Below are 22,548 nucleotides of genomic sequence, written 5' to 3'. Positions count from 1 at the left end.
AGAGATGAAACATGTTGGCGAACTTGCAATTACTGGTGTATTTTTAAAGGCTGTTAAAAAAAGCTGGGTTCGTACCACGCAAGGTCGCAATTATCTCACAAAGCGTAGGCTTTTTTCGTTGGCTTTTGGTGCACACATATCACAGAATAGCTAGGGTGGCAAAATTGCAGCTGAACAGAGAGTGGTAAAGGCTAAGGGTTCTTGGGTCACAGAGGACACTCATGCCAAAGAAATCACAGAGTACTCCCCCCCCCCCCCCCCCCCCCAAACACACACACACATACACCCAGATCTCGATGTTGATGTTTGTCTGCCTGCTGGGGAAATTTACAAGTATTCAAGACGTACGAGCTTACAGACCTTTTTCATTGCATTTCACTCAAGGCTATAGGTAAGGTTTCTTATGAGACAGCACTTCTTTGCCAATGTAGAACCGCTTGTCTCTATATATATATTGCATGTAAAGTACATCAAAATAAGTAGCCTCATTTGCAATCATTTTCAGTGTTGATCCAAAAAGTCTTTCCACCCACAAATATGTGGTCCTAGAAGCTCATAGAGGGGTTTCTTTCCCTTTGTTATCTTTTCAATCAGGAAGCAAAAGTGTAAACAAAAGACAGGGTAAAAATCATTTAAGCTTATCAAAATCAAGTATTTGGGAATTTTTTTCCAAGTTTATGTGCATTTCACATCCCACTCAGAGTTCAGATCAATATACTAAAATAAACAAGACAAGTGTAGAGAACACAACTGTAATCTAAACTTAACTCGATGTCGGTTGAACGTGGACTACTCAATTGATTGAACGTTGGATCTCACAGGAGATCTAATCAGCCAAACTTGAAAAGTAATAAGTCAAAGACTACTGCAAGGCTGACACAAGGTATATCCAAAACAATATTTTGGCTGGCCTCAGGTTTAGATGTTACTAATTATAAAAATGAAATTACAATATTATATAATGGTGCCGATGTTTGCCCTGGTTTCGTTCATTGAGAAGTGTTCGTTTCGCTCATATAAGTTCATTAAGGTTCTCGAATAAGACACATTCTCATCGAAGCTTACCACATTTGTGGGTCACTTTCCAGCAAACAAATGCTCATCTCCTGGTCATTTCGAACGCCTGGACGAGTCAAATGCTCATGAAATTCAGCGCTCAAGTTGGCCATAGTACTAATTCGAACATTCGAAGTCAACCCCACTTCAATCTAGCGAAACACGTAACATTAATGGTCGCGTAAAAGCTACAAAATCATCCATTCGGGCTGGTACGATACATCCTTTGGGTAGTAACCGCGCAAACACGATAGCGAGGCTCGCGCTGACTGCACGGTTACTATTCCAACATGGCGTCGGGCTCGGTAACTATTCCAACATGGCGTCGGCCTCGGGCGTTCTCGTTCGGGCCGACTAATTACGAACGGTGTCTACACCTGAGTGAGTGAGTGAGTGAGTGAGTGAGTGAGTGACACATTTGCATATCGGGGTCCCCGCAAGAAACACGTTTCTACGCTTCGCGTATCCACGAGTTTAAAAATCAGAGATTTATTATCCAACTTTTGTAATCACTGAGTTTATCAGCGAAAGAGGCAGAATGTGACAGTTTTGCGTGACACGCGCTCACCAAACTATACAAGAAATTGCTCGTTTCGAGCGTTATTTGGACAATATTCACTGCAATTGGATAATAATTCGTGCATATCGTCACATAGTCAGTCTTTCTCTTCAAAATAAACAACAAAACGAGTGTCTCTTAACATCAGCTAATAACACTATTAAAAACACAGTTAAAATCTTTACATGTTCTCAAACCTAAAAGCAGTCCTTTAACCGTTTTGGCGGGCGAACATTTCCACCAGATCTGGTACACATCACAGGTGATGTTGGTGTACATTCAGAGGGTGTGGCAGAGAAGCTTGAGCTTCTTTAACAGTTTGGGAACTAAAACGTCCTCCTCTAAGATTGTTGACTACATCTCGTCGGGTTAAAAGATGTCTAGTTCATACTCTGGTGATGATGATTCTTAAGTCTTCACCAGGTGACCACTGTTTTTCCCAACACTCTTCCTCGCAGGTTTACCTCATAAACTTCTAGGTCCAACTTGTTTGATTATTGTGGCTGTCTTCCCCAACTTTTCTTTGTCGGATGGTAACTCTCACGTCCCTCTGTTATGGTGGTGTTCTCGATTTGACTTTCTTCCTTTTAACTTTCCATACAAGGGCCCAATCGAATTGACGCCAACACGCCGCTCCATTGTACTCTGAATATTTTTACTTTGTTGGTTTTACATTTGAGGACATTTTCTACTTCAGCTTCAAAGCTCTAATACAACGACTATTGAACCCAACTAACAGTTCACATTTATTTAAATCAGTCTCCTGGGACGGTTACATTGACGCCCGTAACGTGAAATGTATGCCTGACACGTCGGTTTGTACACGTCAAACGGTAATCGGAACCAGCCAAAACGACCAAAGAATGTGTTGAAAATTTGAGATAGGATGACTTCATGGTAGTTGTACTTGCTAGAATCATTTTGGCATCCAAAACAGACATCTCTTTGCGTTACTTAGTCTAGTTGCCACTTATCCGATGGTTAGGAGAGGATACTCGGTGAACTTTCAGGAGTGCTTTGTTTAGGAATTGCGGGTCAACACAGATTCTTAACTTGTCTGGCTTTAACTAGGCTGGATACCCACTTGGTAGACTCTATCACTGGCATGATAATCCCGTCTCCAACTAACTTGACCAGTTCTTTTAAACGGTGTCTGAGGTCTACAGGAACTTTTCGAGGAGGATGAGCTACTGGCCGGACCCTTTCATCACCTTCCATATGATGTAGAAAATCTATACACCCTAAGCCTTCGGACACATTACTGTATCTTTTCAGAATTCACTCTTTGCTTAGAACCTAGGTGTGGTTTAAAACGTGTCATTTAGGAGTCAGCAAAGTCAGGCACCATTACCTTGAGAAAGTTCAGTTCCTGATATATTGAGTTACTTCGCCTGCAATTCACTCTCTTAAATGGTCGGTAACCTCGTCTTTTCTTTTCACAGCTTTGCTGATAAAATATCTCAACAAATCTGATTATTTTACTGATAGCATAGATACTGATTATTGACATTAAGGTGACACAGCTTGTGTAACACGCTAACACTTTATACACTGGGCATATTCTCTTCCCAGACCCCTCTCCTCCCTTGTTTTCTACATTGGGAGGGCAGAGAAGACTTTTGTACGACAAATTTGTCTTCTATTGAAACTCTGGTATAAATGAAATAATTTTATTTATTATAGAGACGAGGGTTTAACGGGAAAATACACCACTTGTAAAATTCATGCGAATTTACATCCGGCACTGTACTGGCGTATTTTCCATATCCTCACTAGTGAAGATATGGATGACTGCATTGATATCATGTTTGACCCATAAACTGTACTTACATTTGTTAGTGTATGATCGAAACATGTTCGGATCTTCCTCGAAAATCTTCGGAAATTTCGGTTATCTTCTGAAATGTTTGGTAATCTTCCGAAATTTTCGGAAAATGTTCGGAAACGTTCTTGTGGCCTTCGGACAACTTATAGAGAATCTTCGGAAATCTTCGGAAAGTGGTCAGAAAACTTCAGAAAATCGTCAAAAATGTCGTTATCCTTATGTTTGTGTTTTAACAAAATAATACATGGTTGCTTGTGGATATGGAATATCTCTTCTTACGCGTTTGCTGCGTTCACTCGTGGGCCATCGCTTGAACAGAACAAAGTAATTGAGAGTAACCAGCTCAGCTACCTGATAAACACGACTTACTGTACAGCAAGTCTCTCGTTCCCTTTAGCTCACTGGTCTGTCTTGCATCAAGTGAGTTGTCAAATGTCTGAACCGAATCACCCATGACAATGGAGTGACGTCACTTACCATTTGTGCAGATTACTTCAGTTTACATCAAGGGCACGTCTACCGTCGTCGCAACGAGGGCGCCAACTACATTTACTCAGATGCATGTTTAAAGAAAGTCGCTTTATCAAAGCTTAAAAGGGAATAAATAGCTTTTCCATTTAAATGTTCAACTTCAGGAACTCGTCAGTTAACTCTTTAGGAACTCATTTAGTTAAAATCTGTGGTCTATTGACATTGAATGATGGCTCATTTGGTTTGCGTTCCATTACTAGTCCTCTCATCGTTAGTTAATGTAACAATGTCACACAATTCAATGCCAGTTGAGATTTTTCAAATCGAACTTATTCAGGATTAGCTGTTAACCACAATCAAAGCACTTCAGTCTCCTTTTCAAACGCCTTCTGAAACGCCTTGTAATGTCGGTCAGTTTAGGTAGTCCCTGTGTCGATCACGTCTTTGTCAATCAGTCATACGTAATTCCATTTTGTATTATTTTTCTAGTATAACAGGTTTCTGTAATAGAAGTAGCGAAGATTAAAGTTATAAAAAAATAATAAAAGCCATATCCAATTTTTGAATACTCGAAGTCTCGTTACCTAGCAATGGAGCTCGAGTCCAGGAATGGGCTAGCTATTTCAGACCACAGATGACGTTACAAATAGCACGCATGAGAATGACTCAGGTTTCGTTTGACATTAGGTAGACACAGGTCAAAACAAGACCTGGCTTTCTGCGGTCTTCATTTTCCCAACATGGTACATCCCTCCAGCTTGTCCGCAGAAGAACTCTCGAAATGCTGTTGTTATTCTTTGATGGGACAGTAAAAGTCAGAAAGGTTTCAAACGTCTTCATAGAAAACTTGCTAAAATCGGTATATTTTTTTCCCGACAGCTAGAAACGATGAGGTCTTAGATCCTTGGATTTCCCGCACTTGATTTGGAGCAGTAGTTTTAAAATGTTGATCAGCTCACCACATATTTAAAATCAAAAGTATAGCTGCCACCATAACTTGACAGGTATTTCTCTTTGATTGGGTTGAGCAACAACCAGAATATAAAACAAATCTAGCATTGAAAATTGGGCTATTATTAAAATTAGTGGAGGTACTTTGTTTAGAGGTCGCGGAGACGTGCGGAGACGTGCGGAAAAGTGTGTGAGAAAATGACTCACATTTTCTCTACCCCACGCCAGAGACCAAATGAGTTTGCTTCTTTGTTATTTCATTTTCTGCGCGCAAAATCTCTTTTTCTCTGTGGCAACAGGGCTTTGAAATGTATCTTAGTTTGAGAAACGTCTGAGCGCAAGCTTTATGTCAGTTAGCTGTAACAGCTTATTTGAACTCTGTTTCAAAGATTTAGTTTTTTTTCTGAAAAGAGTATGGTAAGGCATTGTTTTTCATTTTGCTGGGAAAAACTTGTTTCTTAAGACTACAGTTTTTCTTTTCCGATCTCATCGTGAAATTTTATCCCGCTTTCAGGCTTTATTATCCGAATCTCGCATGAAGTTAGATGCCTGACAAATCATAAAGGACATTTTCTCACGGAAAAAGAGCCAGCTTCATTTGCTTTTATCTTGAAATTACAGAAAAGCCGACTTTGAATGTAAGCTAATCAATATTCAACACAGTTGTAATAAATGTACACAGTGTGACGCGTATTTGATTATACAGGAGTTCTATGAATGGTATGGTATGTTGTATGTTACTACATTTTACTAAAATAATTAGATATTTGTGTAGCATTGGATCAAAGAAAAGTGCACACTTCATCTGAGTAGTCCCGGCCCAGAAAGTTATCTGTTAAAAATGCAAATGTCGACAAAAAATATGACATCTTATCGTATAAAACTGTCACAAAATTGTCATTAAGTTTGTTGACACAGCTTATTGCGCGTGCATAGTTATAATGCAAAGATTAGTTTTCCCAAAAGACTGGGACTTTTTAATATTCCATTCTCAAATTAACTATATTTATTAAAACAATGTTAATATTGGGTGGAAACTTATTTACACTAGCCATCACTTACCGCGGTGTTTTGCGGACTGGGCATCAGATAATCATCGGCGGTAGCAACCACAGTTATCTTGAATTTACTAGGAAAACATAGGAAAAACGTCACAGAAGTTATGGGTTGAAAACTACTCTGTCAGCAATATATCCAGCTCATTAATCAACAACAGGTAACAAACGCTGATTCAGGTTCTTTCTTGTGTTTAACGGTCTGATCTGTTCGCTGTTGAATTCTGCAGTCGATATTTGACGATCCCCGATTTGTAAACTGCAGACAGAATCTAAAAACACTTGATGTGCTGCGTTGAGGTGATCTAGTTAAATATCCCACAACTTGCAGTAAAAATACTGGCCACTGTTTCTGTGGATATGCGACTGAATTCCATTATGATGTTTTGAATAATACTGCTGCTTCTATACGGCGTCAAAATTCAACTTCGTTGTCAGGAGTGATCAATAAATCCCTGCTTGTAAATACAAATCATTATCGTTTGGCTCAAGAGCAAGTGACCAAAGATATCGATCGAGAGTTTGGAGAGGTTCTTCTATAGAATTTGTAACAACCGTGTTGTGAGTCAAAGCGCAAAACAAAATCTTTCGAGTCGTCTGTGAATCGTGCTTTAGAGACAATCATTTCAATGACAGTAAACTTTTCAGTAGTCCGACAGGTCTATGCAGTTATTGAAAAAACGAGAAATTTTGATTGATATCAACAATTTTGCTGCATAATTTACCACTTCATCTCATTGGCGCAAAATGTTCTCTTTTGAAGCTTGCCTTAATGAAATAATTTCAAATATGAATGAAGAAACATTATTCAAAAGCTGAAACAGAAAAATAAAAAAAATGAGAAAGAAAAATAACAAGAATGGCGAGTGCATGAGATAAAAATCTTCTGAGCGTGAGTTGACTGAGTAAACATGAAAGGAATAAAAGCTACTGAAATACTGAATAATTTCTATTGTGACAGATACAGAGAAATGAGTGGTCAGAGCCGGCCTATAAAGTAAGAATTCTTTGTGATGATGGTGATGATAAATTATATCTTTTTAAATCCGCCACGATAACTGGGTTATTGTTACGTAGATTAAACTAATTTCTGGCCCATTTGAATCACTTTGGCAATTAGTACGGCGTATTCAAGATAAATTTGTAACCATATTGCATTTACAAGATTAAATCACAATGATAAAATAGCGGTTTGATGACAAATGACTATTTGGCTTGCTCCTTTGAAAAGAGAAAAGGCGGTGACACCCTTCATTCTATCTCTATAATAAAACTCAATCTCCCTTGGAACTCCAAAAGTGTCTTTTTATTCTTGGGAATATGAAGATGAACATGATTAGAATTTTGGCATTGTGGTTATTAACACTCTCTGTTGCTGGATTTCATAAGCGTTTAGAATAATCTATAGGGTGAAATTCATTTTTATTAAATTATTTATATAGGTTTAAATCAAAGAAAGTGAAGAATGATCATCGCAGTAAATTTTCCAATTTAAGCAATTGGAAAGAGGAAGCCTGAAAAAATCAGGGCTTCAACGGGATTCGAACCCGTGACCTCCGCGATACCGGTGCGATGCTCTACCGTCTGAGCTATGAAGCCACACATTGGGAGCGAGATCAATTAATTTAGTTCATATCTTCCCGTGAGGAGTGAAATGATGTGAAGTATATATGAAATAATTCATATTTGAACTGCGGTTGTAGATGAAAGTGAAGAATGATCATCGCAGTAAATGTTCCAACTTAATTTACTGCGATGATCATTCTTCACTTTCATCTACAACCGCAGTTCAAATATGAATTATTTCATATATACTTCACATAGGTTTAAATCGTTAGTACACTCCACGCAGTCTAATTTCAAAATATTTTTTGTACTCCCTAACAGTTTATTATTAACTTATTCAACCAATTTTTACGAGACAGCTTTCTCGTTCTTAAGAACAGGAACAGTTTATTATTAACTTATTCAACCAATTTTTACGAGACAGCTTTCTCGTTCTTAAGAACAGTTTTTCACGGTCTTACATTTCAGTCAAGTCCATGTAAGTTCATTTATTATATCTCTCAGTTAGTACACGTTCTGTGATTGGTCAATTTAGCAGGCCGTACTCTACTGGACGGCCCGCTAAAATTTAAAGCTGTTTTTGTTGCCAAACTGTTTCGTGATTCATCTCCAAGTGTTCTTAACTTTTATAGCAAGTAAATGTTTAAAACTTTCTTTTGCTTTAAATTGTGTCGTGCCAGGAGCCATAATCGGGGACGGAGACCGTAAGTCTTGGGATCCGCGCGCACCTATGATATGGGACAATTTTTCTATTTTTAGAACAAATTGCGCCATCCTGACGTCATATATCCGCGCGGATCCACGCACATGTCCGGGGCTCTCGCGTGGATGTTGTCACGTTGCGTGATCAAATGGTGAGAGTTGAGAGACCTTGAGAGATTCTCTTGCGTATTTTTCACAGCGATGGCAGGGAATAAGGCAGGGAATACGAACCAGGGCGCTTATATGTAGTTTTATGCTCTGCGCTAACGGAAAAGGTGGGTTTTCCAGGGTCGAAAACAAGACTTCAATCTCGCGCTGGAAATGAATAATAAGATCTGGTCGCGCTAGTTGTAAGCTTACGCGTATGTTTTTGCGTTTGTTCTGACTTAAGAGTATAGCAAGAAAACTCTCTACTCTGGTATCGAGTTAATTTTTGAGTTTCTCAGACAATGGTTAATCATAACCAAAACCTGTTTTGATGGTTTCTTATTGTTTCTGCTTGTTTGGTGAGTTTGCAAAAGTTTTTGAAAGGAAAGTCTGACCCGTACAATTAGCTCATTTGCATAGTGCAGCTCGTGCACTTTCAAGTCCGCGTCGGTGTTTTCAATTGTCAACAAATCTTGAAAAAGATTTCTTTCGTTATCTTTTGTGCTGAGATGCTGCAACAAAATTCACGAACGCAAAAAATGCTACTAACATCATGTGTGTTTCTTCAACATAAGCATAGTGAAGTTTTACACTGCGGAAATGAATATAAACAAGGAGTTTTGATAACTCGATCAACAAAATCGAGATCGTTTTTCGAAGTTGATTAAAGAAAGCGTCAATGTAACTTTGCTGATTATTTCTGCTTTATTCACATATTTTCAGCTTAGCTTTTAATATGTTATCAAACATTTATCAATCTTAAACATATTTAAAAACTATAGAGTTATTGTTTGAGTTCGATGTACGTTTTCACACGAAAGTGCGGCGCAAGTACAATTTGTCATGTTTACTGACTGTACAAAACAAGCATCGGCGGGCGCTCTCATTCATCGACAACAGAGAATTTAGTGGAATTTTACACGAATAAAACTGAGCAGTATCTACGGACATAAAGTTATTGGGCCTTGACGAAACAGCAAGCGTTGCTTACAATTCAGGCGAAACTCAAACTGACCAAACTAGCAATTATTTTGTTTTACTTTTCAGTCGCGATAGACTGGCAAATTGCTCGCAAGCGTGTGGCAAGAGGAGCTAGGAACTATGAAGTCCTAAAGCTCTGCTATATCTAAATATATCCAGCTGGTTTGTTGCTGTGTAATGGAAAAGCTGTTAATCTTCAACATATATGAAATTTAAAGTGGAGTAATGTACAGCTCATGTAAAAGAAGCATCCGTCGGAACACAACTTGGTCAGCGATATATATAAGCTCGAAGCGGAACATACCTAAATTCGACACTGTCTTACTTCACTCGGCTCAAACTGGAGCAGCTTACGACGAAAATACTTAAGAAAAATTCCAACAGACGTAAACGCATTGAGTTGTGGGCCAAAAACATGAAAAATTTCGGGAATTTCGGACGCCATTTCCCCCGCGCGACATCCGCAAAAATCCTCGCAGCATGTACGTGCGTGTGCCTCAGGCGATGGCGCAATCTGTTCTAAAAATAGAATTATTGTCCCATATCATGGGGACAACCCCAATACTTGAAATGGCGCGCGCTTACGGTCTCCGTCCCCGATTATGGCTCCTGGTCGTGCTAACGACTTTACCATTTCAAATTGACTCGTTTTGCTTTCGAGGTGCGTCAGAAATTTGAAGCCGTTCCGCGTGAATAGAAATCGTTCCCGAATCCTTCAGACACACAGTAGAGATATAATAAATATATTACTAACCTCGTTTTCTCGGTCCGTACTGTAAGTTACGAATCCTCGTTTTTTTCCCTTTCGATTTATGGCCCGCGCGCTTCGCGCTTAGGCCATAATTGGATGGAAAAAAACTCGGTCCGTTAGTCTGATCTCGGCCTGAACTCAGTTAGCAAGAGGTATTTACATGGTAAATCAGCGGTGACTGTGTCTGTATATAATCTACTCTGAAATATTCCGTCTTTGTTAGGAAGAGAAGCTACTCCATCAGAAAGAAGAACATGATTTCTTCAAACTTCGTTCCTGCTCATAGTTTATACTAGAAATCTAACTGTGATTTGAGATAGACGTAAGAATGAAAACAGACTGGGTGTGACAAACAATGATTTACCAAAGAGAAGATGGAGTTCCATGTTCTCCAGAATATAATGCACACTCTAGGTCTAAAAATACTGCTGGTGGATGCACTAAGAAGCCGAGCGCGATTGCGTTCAGCAGTTTTTCTAGACCTTTAAAGTGCATTATCTTATTAGAAAATACGAAAATAGTCTATTTATATCTGACAAGGGGGAGTGGGGGGAGGCTGATTGCTCTGGCAACACAACATCCGGGACTTACGTGCTGTATAATTTGCAGCCGCGCATCTTCAGCTCAGCTCCAGTAGCAGGTGTACACAGGTAGCAAAGGGTTTATGAGGTGTTGCGTAATGAAGCAAAAACTATTGCGTGACGCTTGAAAGTAACCAAGGTATGAATAAATCTGAACAGCGATACAGTTGGGAGACATGCGATGGTAGTGAGGGTAGCTTATGTTGACAAAAGAGGATGACAATTTTTTTTTTCATAGATGACAAATCAACTGGTACAACTTGCAAAAGAAAAGGTGCGACAAGTGTCTCAACCGATTTCTATTGTTCATCTTGTCACGTTTGTTTTGTCAAACTGCCTCTATAAATATAAAGGTTTTCATGCGTGAAAGATTTAATATCCCATTCTTAAATTAATTATGTTTGTTAAAACAACGTCTGTATTTATATGACGATGATTTCCTAACTTTGATGACAGTGGCCATCGCTGAAAGTGCATCCTACGGATCACTTACTCGGATGGCACATAAATAGTGCTGTGGTACCATGAAAATTATAACTTGCTCCGAGCTTAGGGAAATCAAATGAAATTAGCCAGCTCAATATTTAATGGATTAGTGTCATCTTCTTGTATTCTAGTAGCCTTATCCTCTGAGTTAGGATACATTTTTGATACATTGACCCAAATTGGTGTACTTTCAAAGTACTGAATTTCTGATCAAAGTTTGAAAAAACTTCTATCAGTTCTGTTTGGTCAAATGCTTTTACATACAAAATTTGTTCAGTGAGGTTTACGGATTTTCATTGCAAAACGGCGTGCGATTTACGCCTTGAACCAAAAGCGACGCCCCTCTTCCTTTAGAGGCCTGCTGCATGATTATAACACAAAGTAATCATTTTCTCAAAATTTGTAACACCATAAAGAAGCCACGGCTGTGAGAAAATATCTGTGCTTTCTTTGTTAATCGCTTTATCATATAGTTGTGTTTACCTGCTAAACTAAGACTATTGAGCGATAAAATTAAAATTGTTAAATTGATTCGCTGACATTGCCTAATGCATTTTGCTTGGTCAAGATTTATATCTAAAACCTTTGAAAAATCCTTGGCTTTTCATAGCTGTCGCGAATTCAATGCGGTCGCCACTTTTCTTTCACAAATATATACGTTTTAATGAAAATTTGAAAAAGAATGGCGACGTTAATTGCTTCGGACTGCGGGTGACCAACTATTTACACAAGAAAAAGTAGAAAAGAGTTTGCCGCTTTAAATTTCCTTTCAATGAAAGGATGATATCGGGCTATCAAAGAAAAATCCACATAGATCAAGACTGCGAGATTTATTTAAAATTAAGCAGCAGCTGTTTGAATTTTTACCTTTTCCTGAGGTTCCTAAATGTCGGAAAATTTAAGTGCCATTTATATTCAGCAACAGCTAAGACTGATTTACGTAACTTACCAAAGGCCGGCGGAAACTAACACTACAAAACAAATTTTCGTTGACGAGTTTACAATCGATATCTTAAGATGAAATTTTGTTGGTTTCATCGATTGTATATATCATCTTTGAGGCTGGTTTTCGTTCATTAAAACTTCAGGAGTTAAAGCTTTGTTCACAGTGAGAAGTACCCCACTGGGAGGAAAATAAAATTCATCAATTTTGAGTCGCTTGATCTTTTGAAAAACTAAAATAGCAGATGCTATCATTTCCAAAAATCCCACAACTTGGAGAGCACTTTGGCAAGCGGGAATACTATTGGGTTCTCAGTGACAGAGAATAAATGCTTGATTTCTAATCACTCAGTCGACCAAAAACGGAGAAGATGGGGTGCTTTGCGTATTAAGCAGTTTAATACTTAAGATTTTAAAAGTGTTCTGGATTTTTATTATGGTAATTAGCAATATTAGTGATACTGTAGTCATCTGCGCTCTCCGAAATACCCGCTGGGCATCAGAAATTTCAAAGGTTTGTTTGCTTAAATAAAAACTACAAAAGCGTGCTGACGAGTAGAGCTGTGTTTCATAAGGTGCGGTTAGACTCATTAGCTTCACTGAACCTATCTCAGCTAGCAGGCTCAATTCTCACGGTAAGAGTTGAATAATGCCACAATAATACGTAGATCTTCTTTTTAATATTTCCTCGAGGTACGCATAATGTTTTCTCAGCAGACTCATATCAAAACAACCAGACAAGCTACGGTTTCAATCTGAACTTGCTTGGCTTGTAGTTTGGAGAGGCTTTATTTGCGCGTTATTTTAGCTGTCACATAATGAACAGTGACGAAAAAGCGACTAAAAAGTGTTTGTAATCAGGTTGCTCTTCCAATGCGCCATAGGAAGATATAAATACTATTTGGTTAACGCGATAATTTCAGCCCTGTATGTCGCGCTCCGCCCGCCGGCTTAAGTTAGTAACATTTTATTGAAATTGCATACCAGCTGATAATGTGTTTAAAAATGCTAGCTACAAAATATTTCTTACCGAAACACGAAAAAACGTCACTGTGTCCGTTGTAATTAAAATAGGGTTGGTTTTAAACTCTCTTCAACAGGATATTATCGGTTTGATTTCTCAGTTTTGGTAAGATTTTATTTTAAACTGATGATTTATGAATAATTAATGCCTCGATAACCACCTGACATATGTTTAGTTAAATAAACATGGGCCTCGCATAATGTAGGACATTTTAGATGGTATAAGGAGGCCAAAGATTCCATTCACTTACCGTTAAAGGCAACTGATCTCACAAGTCCCTCCAATTCAGCAAGTTTCCAAGTTCTCTACTGATACAAAAAACATTCGATTCCCTGTGGCCTATCTTATTGTAGAGTGTGGAAAACGAAGAAGATCAGCTCTAGGATTACTTATTGCTGCTGCCGGCTGCCGGCAAAAGGTTACAATCCCAGTAAAACGTTGTCAAATTCTTAATATACAGACATAAATCAAGGCCTTTGCCATTTTTATTGTAAGCTATATTACATGTTAGCAGCTATTGTTCAATTAGTTTCAAGAGATGTCCTTTTCCGGCTAGTTATTAGAAACACATTTTGTTCCTTTGGGAAACGTCGATTCTACCAGCAAATTTGTGATAAGGCTTGCCGTTTAAATTATTACCTCGTGCAAGCGTTTTCGGCTAACATCACGTTAAGTCGCGTACATTGTCGATTTATTTCTAAACACTGCTTTGAGGTTACCTAGTAACCAGATGTTTATAATGGCGCGATAATTGTTATGGGGGAATAGACCACCATGCATCTAAGCTTGCAACTCTAGGATCCTGAATATTAACGATTTTACAGCATCAGAAGCGTAAGATACAGAATCAGCTCTCGAAATACAAAAAAACACACATTTATTGACTTTTGTTGTTAAAATTTACGTTTTCTCTTCCCTTACTGATTTGCGCATGCCCTTGTAAAGAGATAAAGACCACCCACAGTTGTGATGGTAAAATATACGAAATTTTAAATAAATTCATTGTTTTCTATTTGCCAGAACAACCAGTAATTCTTTATTTCACTTCAGTTCGATGTTGTCATTTTTTCGAGGTTGGATACCAGTCCTTAAGGAGACAACTTCCCGAAACATTATTTCAAATATTTGTGCAAAAAGTATTCGCGAACAAAAAGACCAACACGAGTAGAGTCTATCGCGCGGTAAGATTTTTGCATATCTTGGTTTTTCTTTTTTTCTGAATAATTCTCAATGGGTTTTAATGAAAGGAAAAGGCTACTACGATAGTAAGGCTCGCTTGTATTGTTGATTAATCGGTTATATTGTCAGTTGTTTCCTAGTTTATTTACAGACCCATTTCGATTTTGCGTTTGGACAGTGATCAGGCGCTCTGAATAGCACAGCACTTTGAAAAGGTAATCATCGCTGAGAAAAATTTCAGAAATCCCTTCAGCTAAGCTTCGTAATGTTCATATCCGATAAAATACTCACGTTATATGTCAATAAGATGCTTAAAAAAACAGACATGAATTTTACCTTATCTACAATCCTTAATATCATCAAACAATTGTGTGTTTATCTGAGCATTATCCATAGCCAAATTTAAAAATAACTGAGTCTATGTCACTTTTTTATATTTAAGTATTTCTACAACGTGCGGTTTGTAAACAGAAACAATACTTTCACGCCATTAAGAGACTTCTACACATTCGATTCGTCCATTGAATGATACAAAGTTGTTGATTGAATTGGTGGTGAACCTGGCCTTGTCCGATCCAAACCAAACCAGAAGGCGGAATAATTAGAACTGCGTACAGACAGGATACTCGTATTTTGTTTTATTGAAATTTATTCATAAACTACAGGACACCCGCGGTGATTTGTTTTAGGAAGACATGCGGTTTTCGTCATCTGCACGAACTTCCCTTTCTTGAGATTCCAGCTTAAATCAGAATTCAACGATGGGGGTGTAGCATCTAACTTATGAAACAACTGTGAGTATGATTAAATTCGTTTTTTGTGTTACAGAAGGATAAAGTTTAGATAAACCACAGGTGTATTTAATGTCACGAGCTCCGATTTCGACAAAATCATCAGTCTACAAAGAATATAATTTCTTTTCTCCATAATCAGATCACTCAAATGAGGGACAATCACGTATTCTGAATCATTTCAAACACTCACTAACAGCAATTTTAATTGCATTGAAAGCAATAAATACTACCAGCTGTGATTGGTTACAAAATTCTACTATCTTTGTAGTTTTTTGCTACATTTACAACCGACCTGGGTCTGGGCACGCGAAATCTTGAATTCGGAAAACAGAGGAGTATTATATGGAAAGCACGGCAAGACTGTCTGACCCGCGCTGAACACACATAAAAAAACCCACAACACATTACGTTTGTTTTTAAAACCCACTGGCTTTGATGGTGAAGTTATTTGCCTATGATGTGTATACAAATCAAATAGATAAGCGCAAGGGAAATGAAACAGGGAAATAAAAATCTAATCGTCATTATGAAAATGTGAGATGAAAATTCTAGAGTTATACAAAATAGAAGATTTGGGATATAATCTTAACGAAAGCCGCGTAGAAAGACAGTCACTAACATAGATAAAAGATTTTTTTAGTAAATCATCTTCGGCTTCGTCGCAGATTAGGCAAACACGGAGACATTTTCACACTGTACTTGACAAGAATCACGTTTTATGTCATTTAATGTGCCAGTTGTGCTCAGCAACGACACTAGTCACCATACCATGTTGTAACATTCAAACGATTGTAGCTATATATTTTTGTTTCACGCTATTCGGGAGTTTTTATCGACGCAGGGTATAACTAAATATTTTTCTGAATAATTCGTGATATTAGTAGCTCCATACATATGTGACTGTTAAAACAAACTTATTATATATTTTTACACTGACAAATTTCGCGATATGTGACGATTCGGCCTTCTTAAATCATTGTCAAATAAAATAACAGTTTGAACACTGTTTTCACTAAAAGAGGATTAAAAATGCCAGCTTGAAACAAAGATATCTCCCAGAAGTATATCTCCGAGCTCAACTTCTTTATTTGATACTGGTGAATTTACCATAAATGTTGCTACACGGGATCAAAAGACTCGAGGTTTTTTTTCCTATTTTTACTGGTATTCGTCTTTGCGGTTCTAGAAAGGATTGAGTCCATTCAAAACCAATTTTGGATTGTCTGCTTATGTGGATTGCACTGTAGCAAGTGTTAATTGAATATAACTTGTAGACATATCATCACAGACTAGGAACTGATATCGCTCCTTGTATACCAATTAGCAAATAATCAACAAGGCCGCGGCTTGTCGTCAATATCAAATAAGCGAATATCCATGAACTGCTTTCTTAAATCATTCAATAACTCCCTTCCGTGTTAAATTGTACAAAATCGAAAGACAGCTATAAACACGTCATTTTGGTAAAATTGGGGAAGCGGTTGTATAATTAGGCATTCAGAGCAGTTGAAAGTGGAATAAAGCACGCAAAGGGTGGTTTTCACAAACGCATAAGTAACATGCGCAGACGCAGTAGAGCGCTGCTAAGTAACACCTTCACCTTACTGCGTCTGCGCATTTCAGTTTATGTTCATGCGCTAGTGAGAACCAACCTGTTAAAGAAAGCTAGTCTCTAGAAAACGGTTCATATTAACTAAAGGAAGCCAAATTATTGCGGAGCTGAACATAGCATCCATTGTACAAATCTGAAAAGGAAACTGCGCTGAAAACCGAGTAAGTTCACTGAAGTAAAAACAGGTAAAAGACAACTGCAGCTGTCTATAGCAACTGGAGTTTGCTTATTCTATCACGAAATACGAGTGCTTAAATAGTTTTACTCTCCACGTGCACTGCAGTTTTGTTAAGGAATGTTGAAGGTTTCCCTTGCTGTATGGGTGAAAAGTCATCCTATATCGCTAGTTCATGGTCATTTGTATACTGCCACTCAGCTATTATAATGCTTTCACGATAAGCCGGGGCCATAGAGGTAAGAATGATCTAAAAACGGTCTAGTAACAGCACTTCGTCCCATGATGACAGTACGGGTCAAAAAGCCTGCATAAGGAACAGCCCTTTCCTAACTATTTGATTAATTCTCACACTACAGGTCTCACACCACAGGAAATGGCGTCTAACAATTCAAACAGCACCAACTCAAGTGGTCCCACAGCTGTCTATTCGGGTTCCCCGCCTCCTTTCATCGAATTACAATACCTGATATTATGGTGTGTGGTGTACTTGATTCTCGCCACTTTCGCCATATGTGGGAACGTCCTCATTATATTGGTGTTTTCAAAGAAGCGAAACTTAAGGACAAGGACCAATTATTTTGTGATTGGCCTGGCACTCGGTGATATTTTGGTGGGCACCGTAACGATTCCATTGTATGTGACTTTGCTTATTCTACTGTTCAATCAGAACTTCAAGCCAGCAAGCTTTGTGCGAAAAATATTCAGCCCGATGGATATTCTCTCTGGAATGCTCTCTATTCTCCAGTTGATGACAATCAGCGTTGAGCGAGTGTACGCCATTGCCTTCCCATTGCGTCATCGCACTACATCCGCCCGCATCAACTTCGTAATCTTGGCAACAGTGTGGTTAATGGCCGCTGGTATTGCCTCTCTTAACTTCTTCATACCGAAAGGCCCCGAATGGAAAGGCACGTTCCTCATTTATTCCACGCTTGGCTTCTTTATACCTTTCTCTGTGATTTTCTTCGCTTACACGTCGATTTGTATCATCATAAAACATAAGACAAAGATACCGCGCAACAGAGCTCGAGTTGTCAAAAGAGAGAGCCGTACAGCGCTCACAGTCTTTGCTCTTATCCTTCTTTTCCTCGTCACATGGTTGCCATTTTTCAGTCTTAATTTAGTGCTCTTCTCCTGCACAAGTTGCGCAGCAGCAGTGCCGTTGCAAGTTGTTTTATTATTCAAAGCGCTGCATTACAGTGGATCCGCATTAAATCCTGCTGTGTACTCTGCACGCATGCCTGAATTTCGACGACCAATCACCATTCTTCTCAAGGAAAGAAGATTTACAACATCTTTCTATCGGCATTCGATAGAGCGACAAACACTTAGGAGAACAAGTTCTCGACGCCGAGATGTTGAACTGTCAGACATTAATGATCAGCGGACGAGCAGTTATAGTGGAAATGAACCACGTGCTGTTACTACAAATGGAAATGATTCGGAAAAGACTACGATTGTGGGAGGGATTTGATAGCAGCTGAACGGAAAATGCACTCATTACACGAAAGGGTCAAAAAAGATAAAAATACAGTTTTCCATTGTACGCGAAAATATGCGTGGATTATTATATTATCGCGGGGATTAGCTTTCCGATTGCGAACGTCGCGGAAAACCTCATTGGTACTTCGAGAAACACACGCTGTCCACTGAATCTATGCACATCTTTCTAACCTAATGGAAGGTCTAGTATCGCCGCCCCACCCTGTTTTGAGAAATCCCTATTAATAGGCCAAAGTAATTTTGTCGTGGTTCAACTAAACCCAATAGCCTTGTTTAAAACATTCAGTTCTATTCTTAACAATAATCGGTTGACGAACACTGAAAAAAAAAACACGTGAAAAGTAGAGGATATTCTCAGATATCCCTTGTGCCATAAACATAATATAACAATAAATCTACCAACAATAAAACGTTATAACAATAAATCGATTAGCGAAAGAACTATGCAGTGTTTTTTGCTCTGCACACCACCCTGTGATCATGGAGTGGCTTATCATAGACTGGCTGTTATTTAGGCTGTCGCGTCATTTGGATTAACATGACGGACTTGCTATCAATACAAATAATAAAGCGTATAGGCGTAAAAAACTGAAAATTTTTTTTTATGTTTTATGCTGTTAGTTAAGTTTAATCGAAGGTTGGGTAGTCTAACAGCTCTGATGCGTCTTTCAATATTAATCATACATAAGCAACCTCGAGTTAGATTTCTCCCCTGAACGTCAAGAAGCCTTTAATAGGACTTACATAATAAGGAGGAAACAGCTCTCCTTTGCTAGGATAGAGGAGTTCAACGGTGATCAATTCTACACCTGAGACTATGTCATTATTATTACAAAGTAAGACAAATTTTGCCAACTCTTTAAAACCTATCATTTCAATCATATCATATAATGGATGAAGGGCAGGTTTGAAAATCTGCTTAAGATGTTTCTTAAGGACGTTCCCGCGAAAATTCCCAGTCAATAGAAATTTTTCAGATTTTTACTGCCGTCAGATAATGAGTTACTTATGTCAGAAATGCAAAAAAATTGGGGTCACCGATTTCGTTGCAGAGATAAAGCGTTTGTAAAACTACCCTGATTTTGAAAAATTGGCGCTCGTAATTTACCATGGTCTACAGGGGTTTATAGTTAAAAATATCGAAGGTGAGTCGACGGAGGTAAACGATCTTTGTCACATTTTGTAGAAGTGGGTCTGTTGCGTAAATAATTCTAAATGTTGCCAACGTTTTCACAAAACTTAACCCCTCGAGAGGCATTTGTAACCGCCGCACAGATGAACGAGGAGCTAAAAATAACGGAATTTGATGGTGCATTTTGCAAAAAATTCAAACCTCTAATCGATAGAGTTTGTTCATATTTTCGCTAAACGTAGAAAATCGGTAAAGAAAATGATCCATCAAAAGAAAAATAGGGGTCACTGAACGTCCAAGATCGTTAAATCCAAGCAAAGCTATAGCAATGGCCATCTGCCCTATCATTGTTCATTTTATTACTTAGCGCGCGCATCGATGCGTGTGAATTTGCTTTCGCAGTAAGGATGCGCAGAAACAATTAGCGCGAACATCCTAAATCTGGTTGTGGAACCACAAATAAGGTTGTCATAGATACACGTAATTTATTTTTGTTCAATAGTGCACTAACATAGAATTATTTAAAATCTTGTAAATGTGTCGTAACGACATATCTGTAGAGTAACAATCTAAGTACCAAAATTATTAAAAGCTGGGAGTTTCCTGTTATCACTATATGGTTTATGTTTGCATAAATACATATGATATACATTACTCTAAATATAAATATAATTCTCCAAGTTCCGCACTTTGTTGCTGTTTTTGTAGTAACAGCTTAACATTCTTTCATATTTTTGGAGAATACCATTCGTATCAGAGCATAATTGTAATTTTTCTTTCCTTTTTAACTTGGAAAATATTATTTTCCAAGTTGTAGTGGTGAAGCGATTTCACTCCACCACTCCTTCACTCCTTCACTTCCTGTTAGACAATTGAAACCCCGGGGGGGAGCCCCATATGAAAAGGTCACGGATGCTCGTCGGAAAATTTGGACATGGACATGGCGAAATGAGGAACAAATCGTTGATAAATAAAAGAAACGACATTCCACAAGGCTGGGAGTTCTACAGTCTTTAATATCGCCTTGGAAAGGGAACGAAAAAAGAAAAGAAGAAAAAAAAAGTTATTACAACACGGGGTATTCGTATTTGGTCACTCCTCCAAGTACGAACCCCACCGAACAGGGCTTAACTATGTTGAGCGGACGAGACGTGGTGCTCTCCTTGTGATATAGTGAGTCTACGCTGAACGAATTTTTTTTTAGCTTCTAAGATGAGAAAAGGTAACAAAGAGAGAAAAAAAATCTCTGATACTGGCTGGGAAAATAAAGAACGAAAAAACTGACAGCAATGAAAATGAGAATTATTACTTGCTTTTGCGATCGGACAAGCGGTACTTTCTTTATAATTGTCTCGGCCTCTTCGATAATAACTCCGTCTCTCGAGGATAACTCGGTCTCTCGGACCGATAGCTTCATGAATGTTTTCAACAGTGTCACATCTCCCCGTGTATTCTCTTACCGTTGCGTTTTGCACTATTTCTTAACAATGCTTGTAGGCTTTAACTTTAACTTAACCTACGGATTAAAACCTTAAGTGAGTGGCATCAAAATTGTCACTGCTTACAGACGATCCATTTTCCAAGTTGAGTGGCTCATAGCCACTTTGATTTTCTACCAATATCTCCCAACGTGGTGACATGGTGAAGCGTGCTTCCAATAATAACAGAATCTTACAACAACGAGTAGCAGAAGGTGCAATTTCAGCAGTTTCTGGTTCCAGACACTGACAATAAACGTTTCAGACCATTTTCTCCGATTGTAATAACTTTATTATCGGCAATGTTTTTTTATTCTGTCAATTATTATTTACGAAGAAAACAGCAACAGCGGTCTCTGCACGCGGGACGCGCTAATGTTTGAATAATTTTAATGACAGTGAGTTTGGCACCTGCCTTGTGTTCCAACCACAAATTGAAAAATACGACTCAGTTTAGCCAACTTCTACATAACTTAAAGAAACTTCCACACTTGAAGCAACTAAATTTAAAGCGACAATAAATATAATGAAGTTATGTTTCATTTTCAAAGCATGTTCAATTATTGTCAGGTGTAGCTTGAAAATACTTTTTCCCTCCACGGTGTGAAATTACAGCGACCACTCGATTTGTAAATAACAAGTTCATATCATGCTATTGCACAGTGATCGAACGTGTGTTGACTACATTTATACAATTATTGGCAACCTATGCTATAGTTTTGGGTAGACTAATTTATTAGCTCGTTCATTCATCGTAAAAGCTATCTCCTTCATTATCTAGACAATTAGCAAGAAGCCGTTTGTATTGTTATTAAATAGCCTGTGGTTTGAGGTATTTTATTTTAATTGGACGAGTCTAGGCCACTGTGAAGTACGGTTTGCGCTATGCCGGCTGTGAAACATGCGTATCAATAGAATTACTTCAAGATCGGTATTTAAGAGAAAAGGAAATTATTTATTTAAAGTTCTATTATCAAAGATCTGATCTGTTTCTGTAGAAGATTTGCCTGAAAAATCATTCAGATCAGATCGCAAAACAAATAACGGATGTTAAACAAAGCCACTCTGAAGAACTCAAAGAAGAGGAAAAGTATCAGAATATAAACAAACAATGAGAAAAGAGTGAGTGCAGCCACAGACTATCTATTTGGTAAGTATCACTGTTATCATTTTAAAATTTCCTTTACAACATAAGCATTATATGTAATAGTTTTCCTTGTTCTTCTGTTTTCGCCGAAATCAAACGATTTTCTCTCCCAGATGCAATCGCCATTGTGTTAAAGTTCTTTTGTGTTGTATTTGTTGGAGCCTATATTACTCAGTCAGAAGCAGGATGAGATATGGTGGGACACTGGCCTTCAGCGTGCGATGGGCGAATCTCTCCTAAAACAATATCAGCGTTGAAGTTTTTTTGCCTCCTCAGAAGATAAGCAACCGAAGAACTGACATCTTCAAAACGCGTAGAGAAGTTCTGTAATACTCCTAATTTTTAATCATTAGATCGTTTTTCAAAAAACATGAAAACAACTCATTTAACTTTTAAAAACGTGTGGTTACCCCCTACATTTCATGTTA

General features: G+C 38.2%; 1 protein-coding gene across 3 annotated transcripts in view; it reads left to right on the top strand.

The window, feature by feature from the left end:
* LOC110059022 (octopamine receptor beta-2R-like) overlaps nucleotides 1–20,107 on the top strand; it is a 33,271-nt gene extending 13,164 nt beyond the window's left edge. The window contains exons 1-2 of one of the 3 annotated variants that reach the window (XM_089292866.1): nucleotides 5,884–6,078; nucleotides 17,217–20,107. In XM_089292866.1, the coding sequence (XP_089148992.1) occupies nucleotides 17,234–18,334 (1,101 nt within the window). In that variant the 5' untranslated portion in view covers nucleotides 5,884–6,078; nucleotides 17,217–17,233 and the 3' untranslated portion in view covers nucleotides 18,335–20,107. Of the gene's footprint in view, nucleotides 1–5,883; nucleotides 6,079–14,132; nucleotides 15,071–17,216 lie in introns of those variants that run through there. The other 2 variants (XM_020765728.2, XM_089292865.1) reach the window with 2 other exon arrangements.
* Nucleotides 20,108–22,548: the final 2,441 nt, after the last annotated feature.

This window comes from Orbicella faveolata, unplaced genomic scaffold, assembly GCF_042242905.1.
Source record: "Orbicella faveolata isolate gen_17 unplaced genomic scaffold, um_ofav_v1 contig_24, whole genome shotgun sequence".
Classification (NCBI taxonomy): domain Eukaryota; kingdom Metazoa; phylum Cnidaria; class Anthozoa; order Scleractinia; family Merulinidae; genus Orbicella; species Orbicella faveolata.
Note: the sequence above shows the minus strand (reverse complement) of the source record. Positions and strands in the feature narration are given on the sequence as shown.